Source organism: Euprymna scolopes, chromosome 26 (genome assembly GCF_053919585.1).
Source record: "Euprymna scolopes isolate OS-2025 chromosome 26, ASM5391958v1, whole genome shotgun sequence".
Lineage (NCBI taxonomy): Eukaryota > Metazoa > Mollusca > Cephalopoda > Sepiida > Sepiolidae > Euprymna > Euprymna scolopes.
Window position 1 is genome coordinate 64,215,444 of NC_136507.1, and position 24,771 is coordinate 64,240,214.

The following is a 24,771-nucleotide window of genomic DNA, read 5'->3' on the forward strand; positions in this document are numbered from 1 at the left end:
AACAAAAACAACTAACAACTATCATTGAGGGGACAATAGAGGGCAAATATGAAGGCAGTGCTGTAAATACAACTTGGAAGCACATATAGAGCAATTTAGAATCTTTAGAGATGTCCCTGCTGCATGGAAAGCCATCCTTATTGTAAGCACATATTCCATGTCCACGACGATTTTGAGGGTCAGGTTTTAATATCATGCTTGAGTAACCTTTAATCTTGAAATCATCTAAAGAAACAGATGCACCAATGTCAGTTTCACGCAGGAATAACAGGTCAAGTTTAGTCTCTTGTAATTGGATTTCAACCTCTGGAAGCTTTGAATGTACCCCCCCATGTTGGCAAAGGTGACCTGGTAGTGCGGATCTACATTAGAATTAAAGTTTTGAGTTTATGTTTATGATGTGTATTGAGACTTGTCATGTTGAGGTGGGAAAATTTTGTGAAAGAGGTCAGTACGGTTATTGAGAGCAGAGAGATTATGAGTGAGATGTAGTTTTATTTTGAAGACCATTGAATAAAGAAAAGTTGTATCCATTCACACTAATATGGCATCAAGTGGCCTCACTATAAACTACTGCATAATGCTGACTTAATTCACCTAATGATAATACAGCCACTCCGGTATTATGCATCTGCTAATAGGACAGTCTTCTCGGGAGTTACTCAAAAGTTCAGGTCATTGACTCTCAGGCAGATAACACGTTTACCTCCAGCACCGTTTTTAGTGACATGGTAACAAGAATAGAAAGAGAACTACTGACGTCATCTCCAGCTTCTCTCCGCACAAAACCACGGAACGAGTAGATAGTTTTGTCACCCCTTTGTTAGAAACTTGTCTCATTATAAATCAGAACAGAGGAATAAAGTAGGAAAAGTGAGAGTTACGTGGCTGCTGAAAATACATCTACAATGCCTTTTCTACTCTAAATGAGTTTGGTTTTATCTAGAGACTAGCCTGGGTGCCGGCGTTACCTGGGTGTTTGGAGGTGTGTCGGGCAAAAAAAAAAAAAAAAATGTTGTAATAGGCAGGCAGGCTCGAACCCATGACGTGAAGGCGGAAAAGAAAGTGGAGGTGTGTGTAAGGGTGTTGGTTGAGCAAAAAAAAAAAAATAGGAGTAGTAAGCAGGCTTGAACCTGTAAAGCGCCAGAGGAAAAAGAGGTGAAAAAAAAAAAACAAACAAAAAAAACGGTCTTACTACTATGATTGTGACATCACGGCCGGTCAAAATAACACCTTTTAAAGTGATGTCATGAATGCGAGGATTGAATAACTTGCAAAAAATGTCCGAAAAAAATCGACCCTTCCTGTAGAAAAGTGCCCAGTTGAGGGTGAAGGAATTAATGTTTTTGGCCAATTTTTCGGTATTTGTCATCCGAAGGGTTGAGCTTCAAAATAATACCGATCTCGTGAAAATCCGTCGCCTCTGTCGAAAGTTTTAGGCAGACATACAAACATACATACATTCAAATAGATAGGTGAGATTTATATTATAGATTAGCGGGGGTACCCGGCATTGCCCGGGTGTTTCGAGGTGTGTGTGCTCTTAAATCAAAAAGAAACATGGGGGGGGGGGGCAATTAGGCAGAATCGAACCCGAAGCCCTGAGGCGAAGTTGGAAAATAAAATGTGAAAAACACATGGCACGTTAACTGCTTGGCCAGCAAGAATGAGTTACTGAAAGAATTTGAATTTATTTAATTAAGAAGAGAATTGACAGATGCCCGCAGTAAATGACGTCAAGTGGAAGTCGTAGAGTTAACATTTTGTGCGAGTGTTACGATGATGACGATGACAACCTATGCAATAGCTATTCAATAGTGAACATTTTCTGCGGGACAGTTTTTAATGAGGTCAATAACCCGGTTTATTTGCTTTTTACCTAACTTTGGGGAAAAACAGCTCCCCCATTTATTAGGGGAGTGGCTCGTCTTGAAATGAAAGCAACCGTCTGATATGACGACGGTAAGCCGACATTGACCAAACGTTACATCGCTTTCTAGAGACCACTGGCCGTGGGCCAGGATTCGAATCAAGTTTCACTTTTTTTATACCAAAAAACGAAAGCAAACATGTGGTGATCCCAAAATGTTGAATATTTAACGTTTCAAAGTCGGGCAAATTAAATAGACAGGCGACCCCCGTTATTAAGTCGGAAAGATTATCATTTAGACAGCATATAAAAAGTTTTAAAAATGAGCTATGGCCTCGAGAAGCTGCCGGAAAAAAGCCTTTTGCAGGCATACACAAAAAGCGAACATACATACATACACACATTTTCGCTTTTATATATAGAGATAATTGCGATAAAAGAAAGTTTTCCTTGAAATTTTTAAGGAAATGTGAGATAATTCTGACTCTCACATGCTAAAGAATGAACAAGATAAAGCAGGAGTGGGGGAGAGGATTGGGTTTTTATAAAACAATCACTTTAGATCGGCAGAGGGGGAGGAGAAATAAGAAATGAACTTGATTTACCGTGTGCTCTACAAGAAATTATTCCATTTAAATATTATTTGTATTTTGAATCTAGAAGGATATTACTTAATATTACTTTTGCTATGTCTTTTTTTCCACTTCTTTTTTGGTCCCCTGACAAAAGGAGAGAGGACCCGTAAATTCACCCTTGTCCATTTATCCATTCATCTGTCTACACTTTTTTCAATAACTACGCCTTGGAATTTTTTTGAAAATTTGCACAAACATTAAATATGATATGAGTAAAAAAGTAACAGAACAGATTTTCCGGTAAAATCGTGGGTAAAAGACACGTTTTGGGGAAGAAAATTAAACCCAAAAACAGAAGAGAAAGGAAAAATTTTAAAGAAGAAAAAAGAAAGACAGAGAAATAGAACAATATGCACAACAGCGTTTATAGCTTGAACTGGCTTCCTCCAAAGGACCATGGAAACATCAAATTCGCAATCAATTCCCAGTCGTATGTATATCCTCATCAAGGGAGATGATGTTAGGTTTTTGATGTCAGTGTCCTTCTACATACAGTGCCTGGTATTCCCAAATGGTCACCCATCTGGTACTAACCAGGCTCTATGTTGCTTAACTTGGGTGATATAATGAAAACATACCATACATAGAGAAATAGAATATGTATAAGTAAAAGAATTATCTACTCTTGTGTTGAAATAGTGCCAGGTAATTATCTGCCCCTGATACAGGAAGTACCGGTGAGTTATTTGCCCTTTAGGAATACCTAAAAACAGATGCAAGCAACCATTTGTTTTTTGAGTGGAACTCTGCAATGAACTGTAGAACAATGTGTTCTATACCTTAGAGAATCCAATGGAGTAAACTAAGTGAAAATTGTGAGTAAAGACACATTTTAGAGGAAAAAGTTTAAGGTAAAAACGAGAGAGAAAAGAGAATTTTAATAAATCTAATATATAAACAACTATATGTCTGTCTGTCTGTCTTCATGTTTTCAAACTCTATCTTCTCCGAAACTAAAAGTCGCAGAGTGACACTAGGGGCCTCAAATGATTGGAATTTTTATGGACCGTTATTTTATGGGTCCCTATTTACAATGCCTCCCCACGGGACAGAGTTAGACACCAGGGTCGTTTTTTAATGCGGAGAAAAGGGACAAAAATAAAAATGGTCTCAGTCGTGAAGGATTTCTCCTTCACTGACAGAGAACAAGAAATTGAAATGCAGCATCTGAAGAAGAGATACTACACTTTGATCTTGTCCCGGATTGGTGTTTAGCCAGAGAAAATTGTTTTTAAGGGGTCACAAAGCTGTCAAAATTAAAAAAAAATCATTAAACATTTTGTACATTTATCTTAATTTATTTTTAATTCTTAATCAGTTCATAATGTGTGTCATATTAGTACAGTGGTAACGTCACCAGCTTTGAATGCTACAGTTTCAGTTTCGATTCTAGCTGATGGCGCCTAAATACTTTTTTTTTTTTAACTTTTAAAATCACAATTCTATAATAATAATAATAATAATAATAATAATAATAATATAATCTGGACAATATAATATCATATTTAAGCGTATTTTATGCTGGGGAAAAGCCGGGCGCCCCACCCTGCTAGTAACAAATATAATACAATGACAAAATGCTTGTATTGCATAAGGCATTATTTGAAATTAAAACATTGTTTGATAAAAGAACCCAGCACTTCTGCTACTAATTATTCTCTAGAGATTCTTTTGAGCTTTTAGAGAAATTAGTTTCTTCTTTCTGCGATGAATCAGTAATAATCTGCTCTATATTAATGTGTAACTGTTACCATCTGTTTATTAATGCAACCATTTTATGTTTCTGAATTTTTGTGATGAGGATCGAAAATTCATATTAGGATTATTTGAACATGGGAGAAATTATGACAAAGTTCCTTTCATTATTTGTATTGTTTGAGTGGATCAGCCATTTCAACATTGGGAACATTAAAATCTCTACAGACATAAATGTTGGCAGGGAGATGTGCAGACAGGATATGATCAATTTTCTCAGCAATACTCTCAAAGATAGTATTTTCACAGCGTTTCGGTCGATGTAACCTTTAACCTTCTTCAAGAGTATCTTATCGAACGACAAGGATCCGTGGTGCAGTGGATGAAGTACTTGATAAAAATTCAGTTGTAAATTACATTTTTCTGGAGGTTGAATTACATTTTTCTGGAGGTTGAATTACATTTTTCTGGAGGTTCAGTGCAGGTGACACTCAAAATACAATTGCGAATGATTTAGGATTTCTACCTTATCATGGCTGATGGAATGAGAGCATGCTACCGTCGTGGATTAAATAAAGGGTCCTGTTCAAAATTCAGGGCAGATTTCTGAATTCAACAGAAAGATTCCTGAATTTAACAAGATAAGATACAACAAGGTAAGATGGTAAGATAGTGATGATTGCAACGTCTTGTCAGACGAGTGCTACTCCCTCAAACACTTAAAGTCCATGAGCCCAAAAATGACTTCTTTTTTTTTTTAGTCCTACTGGTGAATTCACACGCTCAAGGAGGCATGATACTGAAGACAGTCATTGAGATCAATTATTATATGCTTCCAGCATTTCAAACCTCCACGCGTCACAACTTTTCCATCGCCACTGGACCATTTTTATAGACAAATGCCTGAGGGAGTATCTATACACAAATGATGTTACAGAATCTTAGCTTTGTACGACAGCTAAGTCTCTCTCTCTCGGTTCAAAATGTTGAGATCCAGCAACAAGCAAGAACAAGATAGCCAGCAACAAGTTAAACTGCTGACCAGCTTAATGCGGGTACTAGTCTCCTGCTTTATGGTTTTTTAAATCAGAGATTTGCTTCTCCTAGAAAGGTTGCCTTCACCACAGCTTAGAGGAGCCCTCTCCACCCCAACACACCTATACGTACACACAAGCACAGTGTTAGTTGGCCGTTAACCCCCATAAAGAGTTCATTCGCCCTTTTGGTAAGATAGTAGGGGGATACATACGTATGGGTGAAGGAAAAGTACTTAACACATGTTGATGTATACCAAAGTGCAGAAGAGGGTGTTATGTTAATTACAAAAACAAGAGAAAGAAAAATAAGATGAAATATGTGTGTTTTGGAAATTACCTGTACAACTTATTTTTCTTTACTTTCTGATAAAATGAAATGCCTCTCTTGATTGGCTACAAGTTATCGGTTTATTTTCCGTATAACATCTGATGATGCTTTACAGAAGAGAACTAGAACCCTCACTTATAAGAACAGCAAGATTCATTCACATCAAACAAGACCACAACGTCAAAATGCACACGTCACTTCCTGCATGTAGAGACAAAGTAACATGCACTTAACTGTTCTGTCTGTCTGTAGAAAAATACTGAGCCCCTCCCCCCATTCACAGCAGACACTCGTCTAATTACAACAACTGTCAACAATTTCTTGCATTCTCTATTTGCTTAAAACGAGGCATAAATTCCATGAGCAAAGTTTATATCCTAGAGCTACCCGTTTGTGGAACTCTGTACCATGGTTCTGCTTACTAGCACATTATAACACGGCTGTTTTCAAGTCTAACATGAGCAAGTTCCTGTTGAGTGTTCTTGAATAAACAACACTACCCAAGTTCTACCATTCTGATAATCACGGTGTTATCTTACCGGCTTATTGACATTCATTAACCCTTATCTTCGAGTTGCCTTTGAGCCCCCCCCTTCCCCTAGTAAAAAAATATCTTGTCTTAAAAACATTGTCACAGCAGCTCTGCATTGATGAGCAAAGGATTATTGCATAAATATTCTGGACAGAAAGAGGAACAGATTTTTTTCCATTTCATCGCCACGTATCTTCATCGGCTAACGGTTGTGTCAGTCGGATGGAGACTGCTTTGTTTTCATGTGATCTATCTTTCTACGCATCTTAAAAAGTAAAAGAATTTAATTAAAGCTGATGAAAAATGCAATTCAAACCTCTTTCCTTTTAATTGATTGTGCAATATCTGTTGGCCCTTCTATCAACAACGATCCTGATAATTATCCACCATGCAAATTGAATTCCAATTATCTATTTAATAATCTCATTGATTCACACTTGCAAGATGGAGTAGAGCGATCTAGGTCTACATGTATTTTTTTTTTTTTTTTACTGTTTATTTCTTTTTTACTATTTCAAAAATTTTTTTTTTTGTGTTTTTTGATGTTTTCTGCAGGCATATTTGTGGTAGATTTTCTCAATTTTCATTTGCCGCTTTTGCAAATTCCTTTGAATGTTAAGCCAAATTGACCTCATTCTGGAAACTTGTAAAGAGAAAAAAAAATATTGTAGAAAAAGAAAACAAGAAAACATATCCCTCCACTTCCTCTCGCTAATTCTTTCTCTTTAAGTTAAATGCAAAGAAATTCAATCTTATTATTAAAAGAAAGAATGCAATTCAGTGGAAAGTTTTTCCATTTTTTTTATTTTATTTGTAGATATTTCGTTCCAAACAGGAAATAAATATTAATTTTCAAAGCAGCAGACGTATTACAACACTTATCTCTGTCCTCCAATTTGATTTACAATTTTTTTTTTGGATAAAAAGCAAGAAAAAAATGGTTCAAATTTTAGAGGATGAGGAGGATTTGTTTTCCATATTAAATTGACATTGTCTAATGTGTGTGTGTGTGTGTTTATATATATATATATATATATATATATATATATATAATTTTATTATTTATATATATATATTTATTTATACAGACAAATATTACATATTGGACAATTGGTTGGTAGGAACCAAAAGTCTTGCCAACCAATTGTCTGAAACATTAGCATGTTCAGTGTAGCAACAATGTAATATTTGCCTATAAACAAAAATATGATATTTTGCTCTTTTTTTATTGAGCATTCTTAATAACCTCGTTTTAATTCATGGGTTTTCCCTCTTGAATACCTTTTAATTAGTGTATATATATATATATATATATATATATATATATTCTAATATCTGTGAAAGTGTCTGTCTGTGTGTCAGTCTGTGTATATTTCCTTACGCAATAACTATGTCAATTTTCAGTCTACAGACTCGAAATTTAATATATATAGGGTAGTGAGATTTGGAAAAATCTTTGTAATCCGTTTTCGGCCAGAAATTTAGCTGTTAAGGGGTCAAAGTTCAACGATTTGACCTTTAAGAACTCTACCAAACTCCGCCAATTTTGGGTATAAACAATTGAAATTTTAGATATAGGTTCCTTGGACATGGATCTAACTTAATAACTTGATTTGAGCTCAAAACACTAAATGTTAAAGGGTCATAATAGGGGTCAAAGTTTAAAAATATTTGATCTCTGACAGTTTCTGGTCTAAACATTTAAAATTTGACATAAAGGGTATTCAAATATAAGGCAAACTTTTTAATTGGTTTTAGTCGAAAATTTGAGCTACCAATATATAAATGTATGTATGTATGTTTGCATGTCTGCTTAAAACTTTCGATAGAGGTGACGGATTTTCACAAGATCAGTATCGTTTTGAAGTTTGACCTTTCAGACGACAAATACTGAAAAATTGGCTAAACACATTAATATCTTCACCTTCAACTGGGCACTTTTCTATGGGGGGGGGGCTTTTTTCACCGATATTTTCGGAAGTCATCCTCTCCTTTCGATTGTCTTGCCTTAATTTAAACCTACGTCACTTCCGGTTTGGCGGTGGTCATAACAGCAAAGACGTCAGGTTTTTTCCCGTTCTTTTCCTCCTTTTTAGTATGGGTTCGAACCTGCCTTCCTACTACCACTTTATTTTTATTGTTTGCTCAACATACACCTCCAAACACCCGGGCAATGCCGGGCTGAAATGCTAGTATATCTATAAAAGTGAAAATGTCTGATTGCGAGCGGAACCCTTTATTTACTTCACGGGGGTAGCTCTTGTTCTGTCAGCCATGACTGGATAGAGGTCATAAGTAGTTCGCAAATGTATTTTTCGGTCGCCAAAAATTCCTGAATTCAACAGAAACATTCCCGAGTTTGACAAGATACACCTGAAGAAGGTCGGAGGTTATACTGACGAAAACGTTGTGAAAATCACACTCAAGATGAGAACAGTAGTCCGATGAATAATAATACAAATAACCAATCCATCCTCATCTCAAAAATTCAAAAACATAGGATATTTTTGTTGTGATTTCTTGATCTTAGTGGATCACAGGACAAATGGGTCCCTGCTTGCTTTACTGTACTGACATGCAAAAGTTTAAGTATAGCATAAATAGAAATCTCAGCTTCCTACATATACATAGTATCACTGTAAATTTGGTCCCAAATAGTTGCCCCTTACATCCAAGTGGCACTGTGCCTTGTTTGGTGTGAATAGATGGTAAGAAAAAAAAAGAAGTTCTCTCTGTAACCTTTAATTTGAACAAAAAGATAATAACTTCTCTTTCTTTCACCTGACGCTACCAGATCAGGCTGTCTGAAAATATTGGCTTCCTGAGACGAAATGCACCTAACATTGATGCTTTTTGTTTTTCTACTTCCTTTCGCAAAACTTAATTATGTTCTGCAAAGCCAAACACAAAAACAACCACCCACCTTTTCCTTCTCCCCATTTCCCCTTTCTCTTTCTATCTCCCCCACTTCCTGACTGGTTTCCTAACTTAAAATGTACCAAGCATTAATGCTGTTACTCTTTTCCCTCTCCCATTGTAAAACTCATTCATGTTCTGCAGGACAGAGAACAAAGACAATAAAATCCACTACAAAGCAACCAAACCAAACACATTTGAAGATACAAAGAGCTTGAAGAATAAAAACTTTCAACAAAATAACTAGATTCGGCAGTAAATAACCCGAAAAGCATTGATATGTGGTAAAACAACCAAACCTTCTTTCAAAGTGCGCAGAAATGAGCAGAAGTAAAATTTAGATCACTCTACTTGAAGTTGGGTTTCAAATTTCAATGTGGTGAGCCACACTGATTTGTTACGATGCTTAACACACGTCAGCATATAAAACAGACGAATATGAATATGGTAGAAAAATAACTCTGAATCACACACAAACTGAGACACACAGTTATTAATTTTTAACTTAGCATTCATGGGCAACATGAATTGGAACAGATACAGTGAGGACATTGCCAAGGCTGCTGTAAAGAAGGTGGGCTCTCTCTACCATGCTAGAAAATTACATACAACTGAGAATATGCTATATCTCTACAAAGCCACAATTCGTACACACATGGAGTATTGTTGCCACATCTGTGTTAGTGCATCTACCACTAGTCTCTCCCTTTTAGACAGGATACAAAAAAGTCTCCAATCTAATAAGTCCCGTACTATCCATCTAAGCTCCAACCCTTGCCCCACTGCCACAATGTTGCATCCTTGTACCTATTTTATAAGTACTTTAATGAAATGTGCCCATTATATAAATACTCCTGACTAACCCAACAAGCAGCAAAATCCCACCCCTTCACTGTTACGGCTTCTAGATGCTGGAAAGCCTTCTACTCTAATAGTTTCTTCCCACGGACTGCTAGACTTTGGGATCCCCATTTCTGTTTCTTGCTTCACTGATTGCACTAACATGCAGAAGTTTAAATGTAATGTCATTAAGACTCACTACTCAACTCCCCACATTGTCCCGTGTAGATATGATCCCAATTAGCAGCCCCTCATGTCCAAGTAGCAATACACCTTGTTTGGCATGAGAAAGAGGAAAAATCAAATATAAAGACTAAAATTTTCTTTTCATTCTAGAATGTTCTTATTTTGTGTTTTTGTTTGTTTCAGCTTACGAAAAGGTGTTCAACCCAATCTGGATGAATGTCGGAGAGTTGATAATTCCCTTAAACTCTGGGTATGGGAGGCCAAAAATATACCGCCAAAGAAAAAGTAAGTTTTCTTTTCATTTTTTTAAGACTTAGGAACTCCTTAAACACATAAGACAGTCAAGGTATACCATCGTTTTCAATCTGAAGCCAGATCCACAGCATCCCTCCAGCTTCTTTCCATTGCAATCAAATCTCTGTCAGTTGTCTACTTCCAGTTCAGTTTTGGTTTTCCTCTTTTTCCAGCAGGGGTCCATTAGCACACTTGGTTGGCAATTTTCTCTGGGGCTAATTTTAATATATGTGTGAGCCAGCCTAGACATTGTTTGTACATTATTGACAATACGACTTGTTGGTTAGTGCAGTCTCTGACTTCTTGGTTGGTAGAAAGTAAATTTGTCAATCTTTTTTTCTCATTGACCAAATGAGATGATAAATATTTGAAATAAACTTGCGGCAAAATATTTGAATTGGAAATGCAAAGATGATAAAAGAAATTAATACTAATTTATTAAAGTAAAAAAGAATTATAAACATATCTTACGCCTTTGTTTGCAGTTCTGGAAATTGTTTGGATACATTTTTATTCCTTAGCAAAAATTGTTTGGATACATTTTTATTCCTTAGCAAAAATTGTTTGGATACATTTTTATTCCTTAGCAAAAATTGTTTGGATACATTTTTATTCCTTAGCAAAAATTGTTTGGATACATTTTTATTCCTTAGCAAAAATTGTTTGGATACATTTTTATTCCTTAGCAAAAATTGTTTGGATACATTTTTATTCCTTAGCAAAAATTGTTTGGATACATTTTTATTCCTTAGCAAAAATTGTTTGGATACATTTTTATTCCTTAGCAAAAATTGTTTGGATACATTTTTATTCCTTAGCAAAAAGTTCTGGTGTTTGTTGCATTATTCGTTCATTCATTTCGCTTGAATCAGAAAACTAAGAGGTAGTAGATCTATTTTTCAAAAAAAAAAAAAAAGAAGAAATCATAGATACTAGTGATCATAGATTTTCTAATTTTTCAATGGCAGATTTCAAAGAAAGCAAGGGAGATAAGTAAGGTTTTATACAAAATTATTTGAACAACACTCCCATATTGTTAGCATTAGTTTCCCTGCTATCTTTCTAGTTTGAATTCTTTTTCTAGAAAGACATCAAGTACTTACAAGAGGGATCATGTGAAGGTTGCCAATGTCTCTAAATGAAAATGTTTCTGTGGAACAAGCGGGATTTGAACTTGGCACACCCAGGTTGTCAGTCCAGGTTGTTAACCACTTAGGCATCGTCACCTTCCCGTCATTGCTGTTGATCCATATTTTGCTAGTGTCTGACAGTAATAAGCAACACATAATGGTTTTCTGCTGCTGTTGCTTAGCATTATGCATTCATTTTGTGTTAATCAGGTGATTATTGTTGGTATTCGTTTCCCTGGTATATTTCTTGTTAGAATTCTTTTTTCTAGAAAGACGTCAGGTACTGCTAGACCTTAAACCTTCACCCCCTCTTTCTTGCTTCCCTGACTGTATTGACATGCAAAAGTTTTAGCCTAATGTAAACAGACATCTCGCTGCTCAACTCCCCACATAGTCTCCTGTAGACGTGATCCCAATTAGTAGCCCGTCACGATTGCACTATGTTTTTGTTTGGGGTGGAAAAGAGATAAAGAAAAGAAGAATGAAAAAAATTGTTTTTTTATCAGATTAATGAAAATAGGACGTTGATTGGCTGAATGAATGTCCAACATATTTACCTGGTCCTTTTCCTATTGTGTTGTGTTATAAGATTTTTTTAAAAATGCATAACTTGTATACATGTGAAAGTCTTCTTCATTCGATCTTCGAAAGCAAACATGTTTCAAAGATTATAAGTAAATAAAAAATAGAAATGGTTCTCTCAAAGCAAACGTACAAATTCACATCAAACCTCCGGAGTCGTGAGAATAAAAATAAACGTTAATGCAAGTATTGTTATTGTTGTTAGGCATTATTCATTTATTTTGCATTAATCAGATGATTATTGTTGGCATTTGTTTCCCCTGGTATCTTTCATGTTAGAATTATTTTTCTAGAAAGACTTTATGTACTTATGGAAAAAACCATGTGAAGGTTGCGAACATTTTTAAGTGAAAGCATTTCTATGGAAGAAACTAGACTTGAACTTGGCATACTGAGTGTGTCACTCTGTGTCATTAACCATTTAGTTATCGTCATATCTCTATTGCTGTTGTTTAGAGTCGAACGAAGATAGTGCCTCTGGATTATCTGTTCTGCATGAAGTTTCTCATTGGACATAACTGTTTGTTATACCTGTAAAAGTGCAGGTATTTATATGCTGACACCTAGAGCTGCAAAGCTTAGTGGTTGCATATGAAGTCAAGGAAGGTTTGACCTAAAATGCAAAGTAATTGCTGTTGCAGATGTGAAACCTGGTTAGTTGGATAGCTTTGATGCTATCTTGTTGCCACAGTACCTACCATGATGAGGAAGAGTTAGACTTTAGGAAGAAGCTATTGCTGTGTTTCTCTCATGTCCAATTTACCTAGAATGCAAATAAACCAATATAATGAATGCCATTACAAATGGCTTTCTTAATCAAAGCAAAGTAACAGATCACTCAAGACAAACTTGACTGGTATAATTTTTGGTGATTTTCCTGAATAGCCAACAAGGCCAAAAAAGTGATAAAAATAAATACAAAACAAATAAGTATTTCCAAAGGCAAGTTTTTCTTCTTTCTACCTTAATCAGTGTTTGGACTTATTTTAAAGTTTTTTTTTTATTATTTAAAATAAATGCTGTGTAAAGCCTGTTAAATTTGAATGAAAAACAGAATAGTGGTCTCCTTATGCTATAGTCAGACAAAAATCTAAAATTAACCAAAATATTGCTAGAAACCTATCCAATAAATGTCACCAATCGTGCAAAAATTTAGTGTTCTACCTGTATTTTTTTTTTTTTTTTGATAGAGCAGCTGAACCTCTTCATATTTTTGTAATATTTTCAATAACAAGAGTCTTTTTACATGTTAGGGTGTTTATACATGCTTTTCTGGCGCTGCCACTTCTCTTTATCATTGCCATGTCATCTAGTGGTTACTATTGAAATGAGTTTCTCTTCATGAAGAAAGAAGACACGAGGAGAAGTTTGCTGAGTTTTCTGCAAGGTTTTATTTGGATAGAATGGTTTCAGAAGAAAGCGACCAATGTTATCTTAGCTAATTATTTACTTTTTAACTGAAACGAGTGACATACACAGAGACACTTTGGCAACATTTGCATTAGATTATTTTGGTAATGTCTCATTCGCACGGCTTCCACGGACAGACTGATTTGTAAAACTTTGTTTATCTTAGCTCAAAAATGTTATGTTGTTCATTATTTGTTCGATTGTTTTGTCTACTGTTTGACCTGCTACTCTCTCCCTCAACTTTATGCTCTTTGTTTCTGGGAACAATTCTGTTTGCAGATTAAGGTTATCATGGCGTGCACTTATTATGACCCCTGTCAAAATTCACACTAGGTAACTTAATCGCCATTAATGTAGGGCCCCTAATAGATAACATTTTCTTTACAGCCACACTTGATGGAATAATACAAGATGATTCTTGTAAATTGAACATGTGATAGACTCATTAAAGCCAATTGAGATGACGTAGAAATATTATTAACTGTCAAGTTTTTTTATTTAATTATTTATTTGTATTATTAAATTGGAGTTTAGATCAGATGGACATAACATGCTTTAAACATTCAGCCATCTGAAGTAGAAATTTTACGAACACATAAACACATAAACACATGTGTACAAGCGTACATGATACTAGCTTAAACATTCAATCAAAAGTCAAGAAAAATACAAGCAATAAAGAAATATGTGTAAAAATAAATTCTAAATTACTTTTCAGTTTCACAAATGCATGCACACACACTTAGTAAGTTATGAAAATATGGCAATTAAGCTACACAATTTTTGGTGTTTCATTCTCATAAAAAGTGCTAGCTTTTCTTGTGTATTGAGCACTGCTTAAGTAAATACTGAAAATAGATACATAAAATCTTATACAGTAAAACTCAGGAATACAGCATTAAAAATTAGTAACAAATTACAGTCTATGATACACATGTATGTAATCTAATAACGTTATAAATAACACCGTAAGGCGGAGCAAATACCGTAACCAGGAGCTGGCAAAACATTGCATTTCACATCGTAACCTGAAAAAAAACATACTAGGGCTACTGTATCCTGGAGTTCTACTGTATAGATAAATTTGTTGTACAAATTTTTGTTTATTTTTTGTTTCTTTATTAATTAAAAATTATTATACAATAAAACTCATTATTTATATTACTAATAACTTTGCCCCACTTTAGAGTACCCCCCTCCTTAACTGTCATACAAATTAATAATTTTTTATGATTTCTTTTTCTCTTTCAGATATTTCTGTGAAATATTCTTAGATAATGCTTATTGTGCGAAAACCTCTAGTAAAACACAAGCTGAGATGCTCTTCTGGGGAGAGTTTTTTGAGTTTAAGTAAGTAAAAAAAACAAGAAAACATCTTTTTTCTCTTTTGACTTTTGCATACGAGAAGAACATATAATATGTTGAAATGTCATAAAGAACAAACTTTTTTTTTTTTTTTTGTATTTTAACATAAAACGATATTTTACAAGTCATCTGAATACCATAAAGCTGAATATTTTTCCCTCATGTTTTTTTTTTTTTTTTTTTTTTTTTTAAACATTATATATTAGCTGTATTTACTTGACATTGTCAGGGAATCTTACTTCTTTTTTTGCTTTGCTTGTACACTATAACAGGTTTTCAAACAAATGCATTTCAAGTGAAAACAACGTACTTATGTGTCATACTGAAATTATTATAAATTCCCAAAATTACTAAAACTGATCCAGTAGAAGAGGTGCTAGATCTATTTTTCAAAAGAAAAAAAGTCATAGGTACTAGTGGTCGGAGATTTTTTAATGTTTCAATATCAGATTTCAAAGAAAGGAAGGGAGATAAGTAAGGTTGTATACGGAATTGTTTGCACAACATTTCCATATTAAAACAACAAAACTCGATAATTTGATAAATTCTATTTTTACTTATAATTATTTTTCTACTGTATCATCGTTCATAATTTAAAATTTTTTTATTGATTTCGGTATTATAAATAACTACGCACTAATACTTTTACCTGAAATGTGTTTGTTTGAAAACTTGTTTTTATTGCACAAACACTGCTTTGCTCATTTTTCTCTTTATTAATTTCCTGTAAATGAATGTTTGTGTTAGAAAAATAATTCATTGAAGAAAGAAATTGGTTTTGCTTTAAAATTGATAGTGCCTCAGAAGTATGCTGAATGTTTTTAGCCTTTTTTTTAACAACAAATAAGATAGACATAATATGAAATTATATATATTTTTTAAAGACAAATACTGCATGCTGGGTCCCCCTCTTTTTTTCTTTATTTACTAGCAAAGATACACACGCTTTGCGCGAGACTTTGCTGTATGCTCACGTAACTGCTTTGTGAATGCCCTTGCAGTAAGTGGATGATATAAAAGCAACTATTCCTTAAGGTTTTTAACAAATTTTTAACTTCCTCCTGAAGTGATGAAATTCAACTATGAACTTTAAAGCAAATAGATTAGATCAAAGTTGACACTTATATTGTTACACATAAAAATTAAAACAATTACAAAGAATCACAATGGTTAGCATTTGTTTAATTGGTTGAGGGGGTGGGGTGGAGGAGGGTGATCTGATTCAAATTCACAAAGAAGTTGGCCGGCGCCATGGTGACGGCCCTCGGGATGGTGACGAACCCTAACTTGGTGCCCACCATCTCTAGGTGGGAGGAGTTTATGAAGAGCCACACTAAATATGACCTTAATCTTTGACCGTGACCTTGAAAAATGGGGTGCACCATTCCTAGGTTGGAGACCATCATGTCAGGTTTGGTCATGATTGGTCCAGTGGTGTGGGCTGTAAGAGAGTAACATATAACATAGATTATGACCTTGACCTTTGACCTTACCTTGAAAAATGGTGTGCACCATCCCTAGGTTGGAGACCATCATCATCATACCAGGTTTAGTCATGATCGGTCCAGTGGTGTGGACTGTAAGAGAGTTGTACACACACACACACACACACACTACTTTATATGTAGAGATTTATCTTTTTTAAAGAAAATCACATTCTGTGAAGTTTAATTGAATTGGTCTAGTTTGATCATTACATTAATTGAATAAAGTTGTTTGAAACTTCTAAATAGTTAAATGAAAAATTTACATTTGAATGTAAATTGCTGCTGCTGAAGTCTGACAATTTTATTATATAGATGAATACATACCCCCCCCCCTCTACACGCATTCACACATGCTAATGAAAATTTAATGAAATTTCTAGAATTGAAGATTGCTGTCTTTTCAGCTTTTTTTTTTCTAAATAAATGAGTTGATTTATGTGCATACTCCAGGGAACTTCATTATATGATTGAGAACAACATTCTACAATTTATCACGTTTTTTTTTTTTTTTTTGCCAATCTTTCAACTATTAGGAACGGTATACCCTTATCTAGTTGGCCCAACTCTTTGGTAGCTGTTCTTTTCATTTTTCTTCCTGTAAATTATTTTCATACAATTTCTTTATGTAGCTAAGATCTGATAACTGGGGAAAAATGGGTTTATATTAAGTTTTCAAAGTAACTATTTATCTCGTACCCTCCAGGAAAAAAACAAAAAACAAATCATTTTATTTTATCGTTTGTAGTAACTTGAAAAATATTACCCAGATTATCATCCAATTGTATCGAGAGGCAGACAAAAAGAAGAAGAAAGACAAAACTGTAAAAATAGGTGAGTTGTCTCCCCTTTTCATTTCTTGCATTAATGGTATGAACATAGAAATAAGAAAATAGGTGCAACACCGATTTATTTATTTTTTATTTTTTGACTGATTGTTAAGCTTTTTTTGTTAGAAACTGGATAAAATTATAAAATATTAACAATTCTTTAAAAAAAAAAAATGGCATTTGAATTTTATTCTATTTGAAAAGTTCTAAAATTATACATTCCAGTTTCATTATTCAACACCCGGTGAACCAAGTGCAAGAGAGATACAAACAATTGCACTTAAAGGGATGGTTAGAATTAAAAAAAAAATTTCTTGTTTAGTAATGTATAAGATAGCGACTGAATGTTTGGCATCCAGTAGGATCCCCCATCCTCGGCTAGAACAAAATGATGAGAAAATTGAAAGAAAGAAAAGAAGAAAAATAAAACATTTGCATAAAGCGGGAAAATGGAAACATGTTCTTTTATTTTCAGAACTTTTTAGTTGAGGATTGATTTGTTGGATTATTTAGATTACTATTCTTATTTCAGTTGTTTTGCCAACTTTTCGTACAATATAGCTTCTTTGTGTGCGTGTTTTCAAATTTGTGAATCTCAAGTGAAACCTGAACATTTGCATAGAAGTTCAAACTGAGATTTTTATGAAACTAACAACCAAGATGAGGATAGTCTAATCTAAAAAAAACAAAAAAAAAAAACAAATATTTTCTTTCTTTTTTTTTTTTCCTTCCATGTGAAGTTTTTGATTATTTTTTAGTTGAATGTGTCTTTTTGATATACGGTTTCTGCTAAGTATTCATGATGAATGCCCTTGAAAAGTCCCTTCTAAATAATTTTTACCTTATGTTTTTCAGTATTCAAATAAGCAAACAAACTGAGCTTTTTTTTTATACTTTAAAATGTCTTTTTACAAATACTATTTTTTATACAATATGTTAAAGTAAAAATATATTTTCTTTTCAGTAATTGTTTGTTTCCACAAAAACTAGTTTACATAAACTATTTCACATTAAAAAAAACACATTTGGATTTCTGAATATCGATTCAATTAAATAGTTCTAATGAAAAATAAGTATCTAAAATATGTTGTTTTACAAAGAAAAAAAATGTGACCAATTTTTATTATAACATATTTTATTAAAAATTTGATTATATTAAATTTGGAAAACATTATTCGGAAGGGCTTTTCTAGAGCATTCACTGTGAAGCTCAAAAACCTGGAACTCCAAAAGACATGCACAACTTGAAAATAACCAAATTCTTTTTAATTATAAAGAAATAAACTGTTTTTATGTTTTCATTATATTTTATTTTGTCTTCATTTTCAGGATGTGTTTCAATTCCAGTTCTTGAACTTGGCAACAAGCAGCTGATTGAGAAATGGTAAATTGCAAAATTCTTGCTTTAAAAAAAAATAATTTTATGTTCTTTAAATGTTATTCAATAATAATCAATTTTTTTTTCTGCAAGAATAATTGTGCAAGATTGATTTTTCTACATAATTATGTAGAAACCACATAGCTGTAGTCTAGTGCTACCAGATCAGGCTCTCTGAAGATACTGGTTTCTTAGCCTAAAATGTACCAAACATTGATGTTATTTTTTTCCTTTCTCCTTGCAAAAGTCAATCATGTTCTGCAAAGTCAAAAACAATTTTCTACTACACAACAACCAAACCAAATATCATAATTAAATGTTTGAAGATATAAAGAACCCGAGAGTACTGTTTCTTGCCTCGACAGAGTTTAAAATGTACTTCAAAATCTAGCTGGGAGTGTTCTGTTCTCTGCAACCCATTTCCCACAATCTTTCTCTACTTGGTTATTATTTCTATGGAAGATGCTCAGTTATTCGATGTCTGGTTCTTTGTTTAAGCGCGTTAGAACATCCCCCTCTTGCTTATATACCAACTTTCCAACTTCTGATCTCTATCTATTTCATTCTTGTTCAACTGAGTGTTACTTGCTAACGTTAATATATACAACCAGATGACATATAAATCCAATGAGGATAATTTGATTTTAACCGAAATTGTCTTTTCCTTTAAATCTGTTTTGAATTTTGAAAAAAAAAAAAAATTATTTATAATGTAAAAAGCTTAACCTTCTACTTTCCTCACATCTGTTGAATTATTTCTTATTTTTTAGAAAAAATGGTAATATATATCCCCCCCCCCTCATATTTACTAGACTTCCTACAAGGGTGCAATATGGGAGAAGGTTGAGCTTAATGTGGAGTATAAGTTAGGGTTGAGATGATTATTTGGAATCAGAAAAATTGGAACTTTTGGGGGTATCGGAATTAGTATCAGAATCCAAAAAAAAATTGTGCCTCTTTTCCAATGCCAAAAATGATTTTTAAAATTTTTTTCATTTTGTTATTATTTTTGTTTCCATTCTTATTACTGACCATAAAATGATAAATATTTGTTGATTTTAAGCTGCAAATAAAACTAAAATCCATCCATCCGGAAATGTATTTTTACGTTTTCAAAAATCTGTGCATGTATTACGTTTTTAATTTTTTTAAATTTTTTTTTTAAATTTTATTTTTTTTTTTTCACACAATAATCTGAGGAAAAAACATGTAGAATTTATAAAATAATTGTAAACAGTAATTTTATCAGAATTAGGAATTTAGAACAGAATCAGTAATTTTATTGGAATTGTCCCATCACTAGTACTAATGAATAATAGAAAGCTACTTGCATTCGTTATTGGCTATTAATAAACTCTAAATGAGAAGTTATCATTCCAAGTAGCTAAAAAAAAAGAAAATGTTGATAACTAACTATCCTGACACAGTACTGCCTGGTAGTATATTTATTTGCAGTTTATTTCAGTCATATCTAATAAACAGCAGTGTTACAGAAAAATTGTCATGGTTTTAATATTTTTCGAAACCGTTTCCCATTGATTTGGATAATGTTTAATTCAATTTTATGTTCTTTAATAGGTTAAAATACAAAGAATAGGTTGCTCCTGTGAGATTTTTGTTTTATTTGCTTGTCAGTTCTTTGCCTCCACTCGTGCCAAGATAGTTCTTGGAGAAGTGCCAAATGACACCTCGCCATTCTTTAGTGTTGTTCGAGAAGGTGAAACACTTTGCTGGAGAAGGAATCAAGGAATTTTTGTAAAGTTCCTTCTTTTGAAATGCTGATTCTTTGGAGGCTGAGAAAGAATAATTAAGTGAATTCCTTACATCCAGGAAGCTATATTTCCACTCAGAGGAGAAATGGCAGCTTTTCCCATAGAGAGTCTCATAGCATAACAAACACAGATGAATTAAGCTGTAAACCATGTTGTAACTTAAGTAGACACACACACACACACACACACACACACACACACCTATTTATATAAGGTTAGGTCTGGATATATATTTATATGTACAAGATTTATTCCTATGCTATTTGACCAATCACTTCAAATATTAGAACACATTTGCTGGTCACGAGGGTAAGTAATGTGGGCTATATTTATTTTCATATCAGTCTGCTAACAATTTAACAGTTTTATTTACAAATACAAGTACATTTTGTTATCTGCAGATTTTTAATTAAAAGAAACCTTTTTGCAAATAAAGCTGCTTGTAAATGAAGCCTTTGTTTTTAAATCATAAAACTTTTTTAAATAAATATCTGTAATTTAAAAGTGTATATTCTGTTTACAGTTCAGCTCAAATGGAAGTAAAAAATTTGTTACTGCAACAAAAGGTGTCCTTTTGGTTGTTGCTTATTTTGAGGTGCTTCAAATCTATGTGGTCCTCATATATATATATATATATATATATATATATATATATATATATATATATAGTAACAAAACATTTTACACCTACAGACACTGGTGTCTCATGCTTATGCAATCATCAGTGTAGGAACTGATTATTACTGCTGGTTGAGAGATTCAAACCCAGTTACAAAACCACTCTAACTGTAGTCAGGCCATCGGCAATTAACACCTGAATTGAAGAAAATTAAGTACCTACAAATGCCATGTTAGTAGGCATTCACAGTAAAGTCAGAGATAATATTTAATGATTGGATCTCTCTCTTTCTCTCTCTCTCTCTCTCTCTATATATATATATATATATATATATATATATATATATATATATAAAATTTCTACCTTTGGATTATTATGGACCATCTTCTTCCAATTACGGGATTTCCTTGGATTTTACTTGTACAAATGGAAATTCTTTTAACTTTCTTGAAGTTATACATTTGGATTTTACCGTCACTGGATTTTTTATCTTCCACCAGACTACCCATTCACGTGTAATCACCTTTTTCTTTACCATATTCCCTCTGCTTCACTTTTTTGTTTTCAAGTAAGATCTTTGACTTACTCGTTGTTTCATCAAATATTTCTGCATGCAAAATCCGATCCCGCATTTTGCTAATTCCTACCCTCTGATGAGAAGGAAAGTATTTCTTTGAAACTCCGTGGATTAAGGACTATCCATTTATCTAGTGTTTCCTTTTCAGATTAAATATGTTTTTAACTCATTTCAAAGTGTTTTTTAACATATTTTATTAACTGTTTGCTCATATATATATATATATATATATATATACCTATACGCACACATATGCACGATGAAGTTTGAAAGATGGAGTAATCAATATATAGAAATAATAGATAAGTATGGGAACAATGAGTTCAATTAATGACACAAACTCGCGTCTAAAACCACCAATATTTAAGTCTTTATATCCTATCACTAAAGATTTCTGTGTTCGACAAGATACACCTGGAGAAGGTCGGAGTTTACATAGACTGAAATATTATGCAAATAACACTGGAGATGAGAACAGTAGTCTGAACAATAATACAAATTATTGATCTTCATCTAAAAAAAAATTAAGAAGCAGGTTTAGAAGCAATTGACATTTTCTGTTGACAACCTTTATTGTGCAAACAAAAAAACTTGTTTTTAAATTTTTTTACGGCCTTTTTGAGGATTCATTAAATCTATAATTTTGCTGACTTTTATTTGGTTTTAGCTGTATCTGCCCAGCACTGTCCAGAATAGTGATGGTATTTTGGTTTTTAATTTTTGTTTACAGTTTTCAAACTTCTACCAAAAAGGAAATAAGATTTTAGTTGTAAAGGAGATAATTTTTTTAAAGTTATTCCCCCTTATTTGTTTTTGTTAATAAATGGAAAATGTTTCAATTTCCCATGTTGTCCAGGTGGGACTACATCATTTTTAAATAAGTTATTATGAAGTATTAAATTTTAGTGCTAAAAATATGGCATAACAATAAAACAAAAATTCTCTAATTAAAATAAAAATTTGTTAGCTTAAATGCTACAACTTTTAAAATTTCACAAAATAACTTTTACAAGAGTTTTCTTTGACTGTTTTGGCTCGTGTCCAGAATTCACTCATATTATAAATAAAAAAAAATATGTATGATTAATACTTGTGACAGAATGAATATATATTCCAAAAATCATGTAAATTGTAATTGTATAGTCTTATTTTTAAAAAAGAAAATCAATTTGTATAAGAGAAAAGCAACTATCTTGCATTGCCATCTTGAAAATAATCTTAAAAAGCAAGGGAATTAACTCAAAATAATCCAAACTCGCACGATTTTTATTGCCATGTCTATGAATTCCCATTAATGGCTTAAAAATGATTTTCTTTATAAAAATAAAACTACTTGATCAATTTACATGATTTTTGGAATATGTTTATACACTTCATTATAACTTATTTTGGATAAGAATTATTGTTTTTTTTTTTCTCTTTTTAAATGTACCTTTCTCTGTGACATTTTCCTGTGGAATATCCAGGTTTTTAAATTCTTATTTTGTTTAATAAAATAACATTTGTTTTTACTGTTTTTATTTACTTTTCTTTCATTTTTATTCTTTCACCTAAGGTTTACAGCAAATTCCATTGTGGTCGGAAAACAGGGCCGAGAAAACCGAGCGGAATTACCACTTGTTCGAGTACGGGTCAAATACCAGTCAGTTCAAATCTTACCTTTAGAACTTTACCATGATTTTACAGAGGTACGCTCCTTTTCCCCCCCCCCCCTCTATTCACATTTTGAGTATAATTTTAGACTATGATTTGGAGGCTCTGTGTTATGTTTGAATTTTGTTGCAGATATTGTATCACTTTCACTTGCAGCAAGATCATATGTAGGATGAGTAGGTTATGCAATATTCCCACTTCAAGAAATTAAGCTAATGTGTTAAGAAAGTGATGTAAGAAAGGAAGGATGTGGTAATATGGAAAGTTGACCATGACTTTACTTTCGACAGCCTTGTAACTATCAGTTCTATTTTGTCTTCACATTCCATGAACAATACTCCTGGCAATGGGGAAAGAATTTCTGCTTCCTAAGTTGGCTGTGACTACAAATAACTGTTCAATGCGCATGGTAAATTACAGATTTGACATCTCCAAGAATTCGCTATTAACTGACGCTTGGCAAGCCATGGAATCATTTCGAAATTGTAAGACGACTTCAAGACAAGTTGAAATATTTTTATTTCTTCAATCTGCACAAAATCATTGTCATTAATATCATTTATAAATCTTGTTGGGCACATTCTGTGTCTACATATTACCAATAATGCTTATTCAATTTATTTATGAGAAAATAAAAAATGACAATGTGAATTGATTGACAGTATGACCGCTAAGTTTGTTTTTAACTGATAGAAAAATCGGTGAGAAAAAATAAATAAATACGCAACAAATAAATATTACCAAAGGCAAGTTAAGTTACTCTTCTACCTACCTGAATGTTTTTATTTATTTAAAAAAATTTCTTTTGAATCTTATGAGATGAGGCTTGCTGATTTGTATATTCTTTTTGCGGACTGTAATCCTCATCTTCATAGTTTGTGTTGTATCACCATGTTTCATCCAACAAAACCTTCGAGGCACGTGGCACAGTGGGTAGAGTAGTTGAGTCACTACAGTTCCAGGTGAGCATTGTCTGAAGATAGGGGTTTCACTCCTTCACAAAGCAGGCCAGAGGATTAGTAGGCCAAAGTATTGTGAGACAAAAACTATGGAAGGCAGTAATTACTGGGGATAAATTACAAGACTTGGCATTCCTATCTCATCGCAGTTAATAACCTGAAGAAGGCCAGAGGATGAATTAGCCAAATGTGATGATGCAACACTATGAAGATGAGGATAACAGTTCGCAAAAAGAATGAATGCAAATTTTTTGTTTTAACTGATTTTAAAGTGTTTTTTTTTTACTTAATAATAAAAGTATTGAATTTAAAAAGAGTGACAAAAACACATCCAATAAATGCGACCAATCATGCAAAAATTTAATGTTCAACCTTTTTTTTGTTAAATTATTGAGTGATTATTGAAGTCTGACTATGGCCCTGATGTAACCACTATTTTTTGTTTTTTATTCTAACTAGACAGGCTTTGTAGTATTGGGAATCCCAGCTTAATTGCTATCTAGGTAGTTTTAGAAATAGAAAGTTATGTAAGCATATTTTGATTTCTCATCAGCGAGTTAGCAGGGTCAAAAGGTTAGGTTTGACAGGCATCAAACTCAAGTCACCTTGAATGACCTAGATTAGATGTACCAGAAATTAAGGGGTGACACGGGAATTGTGGTCGTAGGCTTCCGGTTGA

At 33.2% G+C, this 24,771-nt stretch overlaps 1 protein-coding gene across 25 annotated transcripts in view; it reads left to right on the forward strand.

The window, feature by feature from the left end:
- LOC145248122 (disabled homolog 2-interacting protein-like) overlaps nucleotides 1–24,771 on the forward strand; it is a 1,344,959-nt gene that overhangs the window by 1,208,444 nt on the left and 111,744 nt on the right. For all 25 annotated transcript variants that reach the window (XM_080109927.1, XM_080109924.1, XM_080109911.1 and 22 more), the window contains 5 exons: nucleotides 10,223–10,324; nucleotides 14,707–14,805; nucleotides 17,053–17,138; nucleotides 18,464–18,518; nucleotides 23,036–23,168. In XM_080109927.1, coding sequence (XP_079966053.1) covers nucleotides 10,223–10,324; nucleotides 14,707–14,805; nucleotides 17,053–17,138; nucleotides 18,464–18,518; nucleotides 23,036–23,168 — 475 coding nt within the window. The remainder of the gene's footprint in view (nucleotides 1–10,222; nucleotides 10,325–14,706; nucleotides 14,806–17,052; nucleotides 17,139–18,463; nucleotides 18,519–23,035; nucleotides 23,169–24,771) is intronic.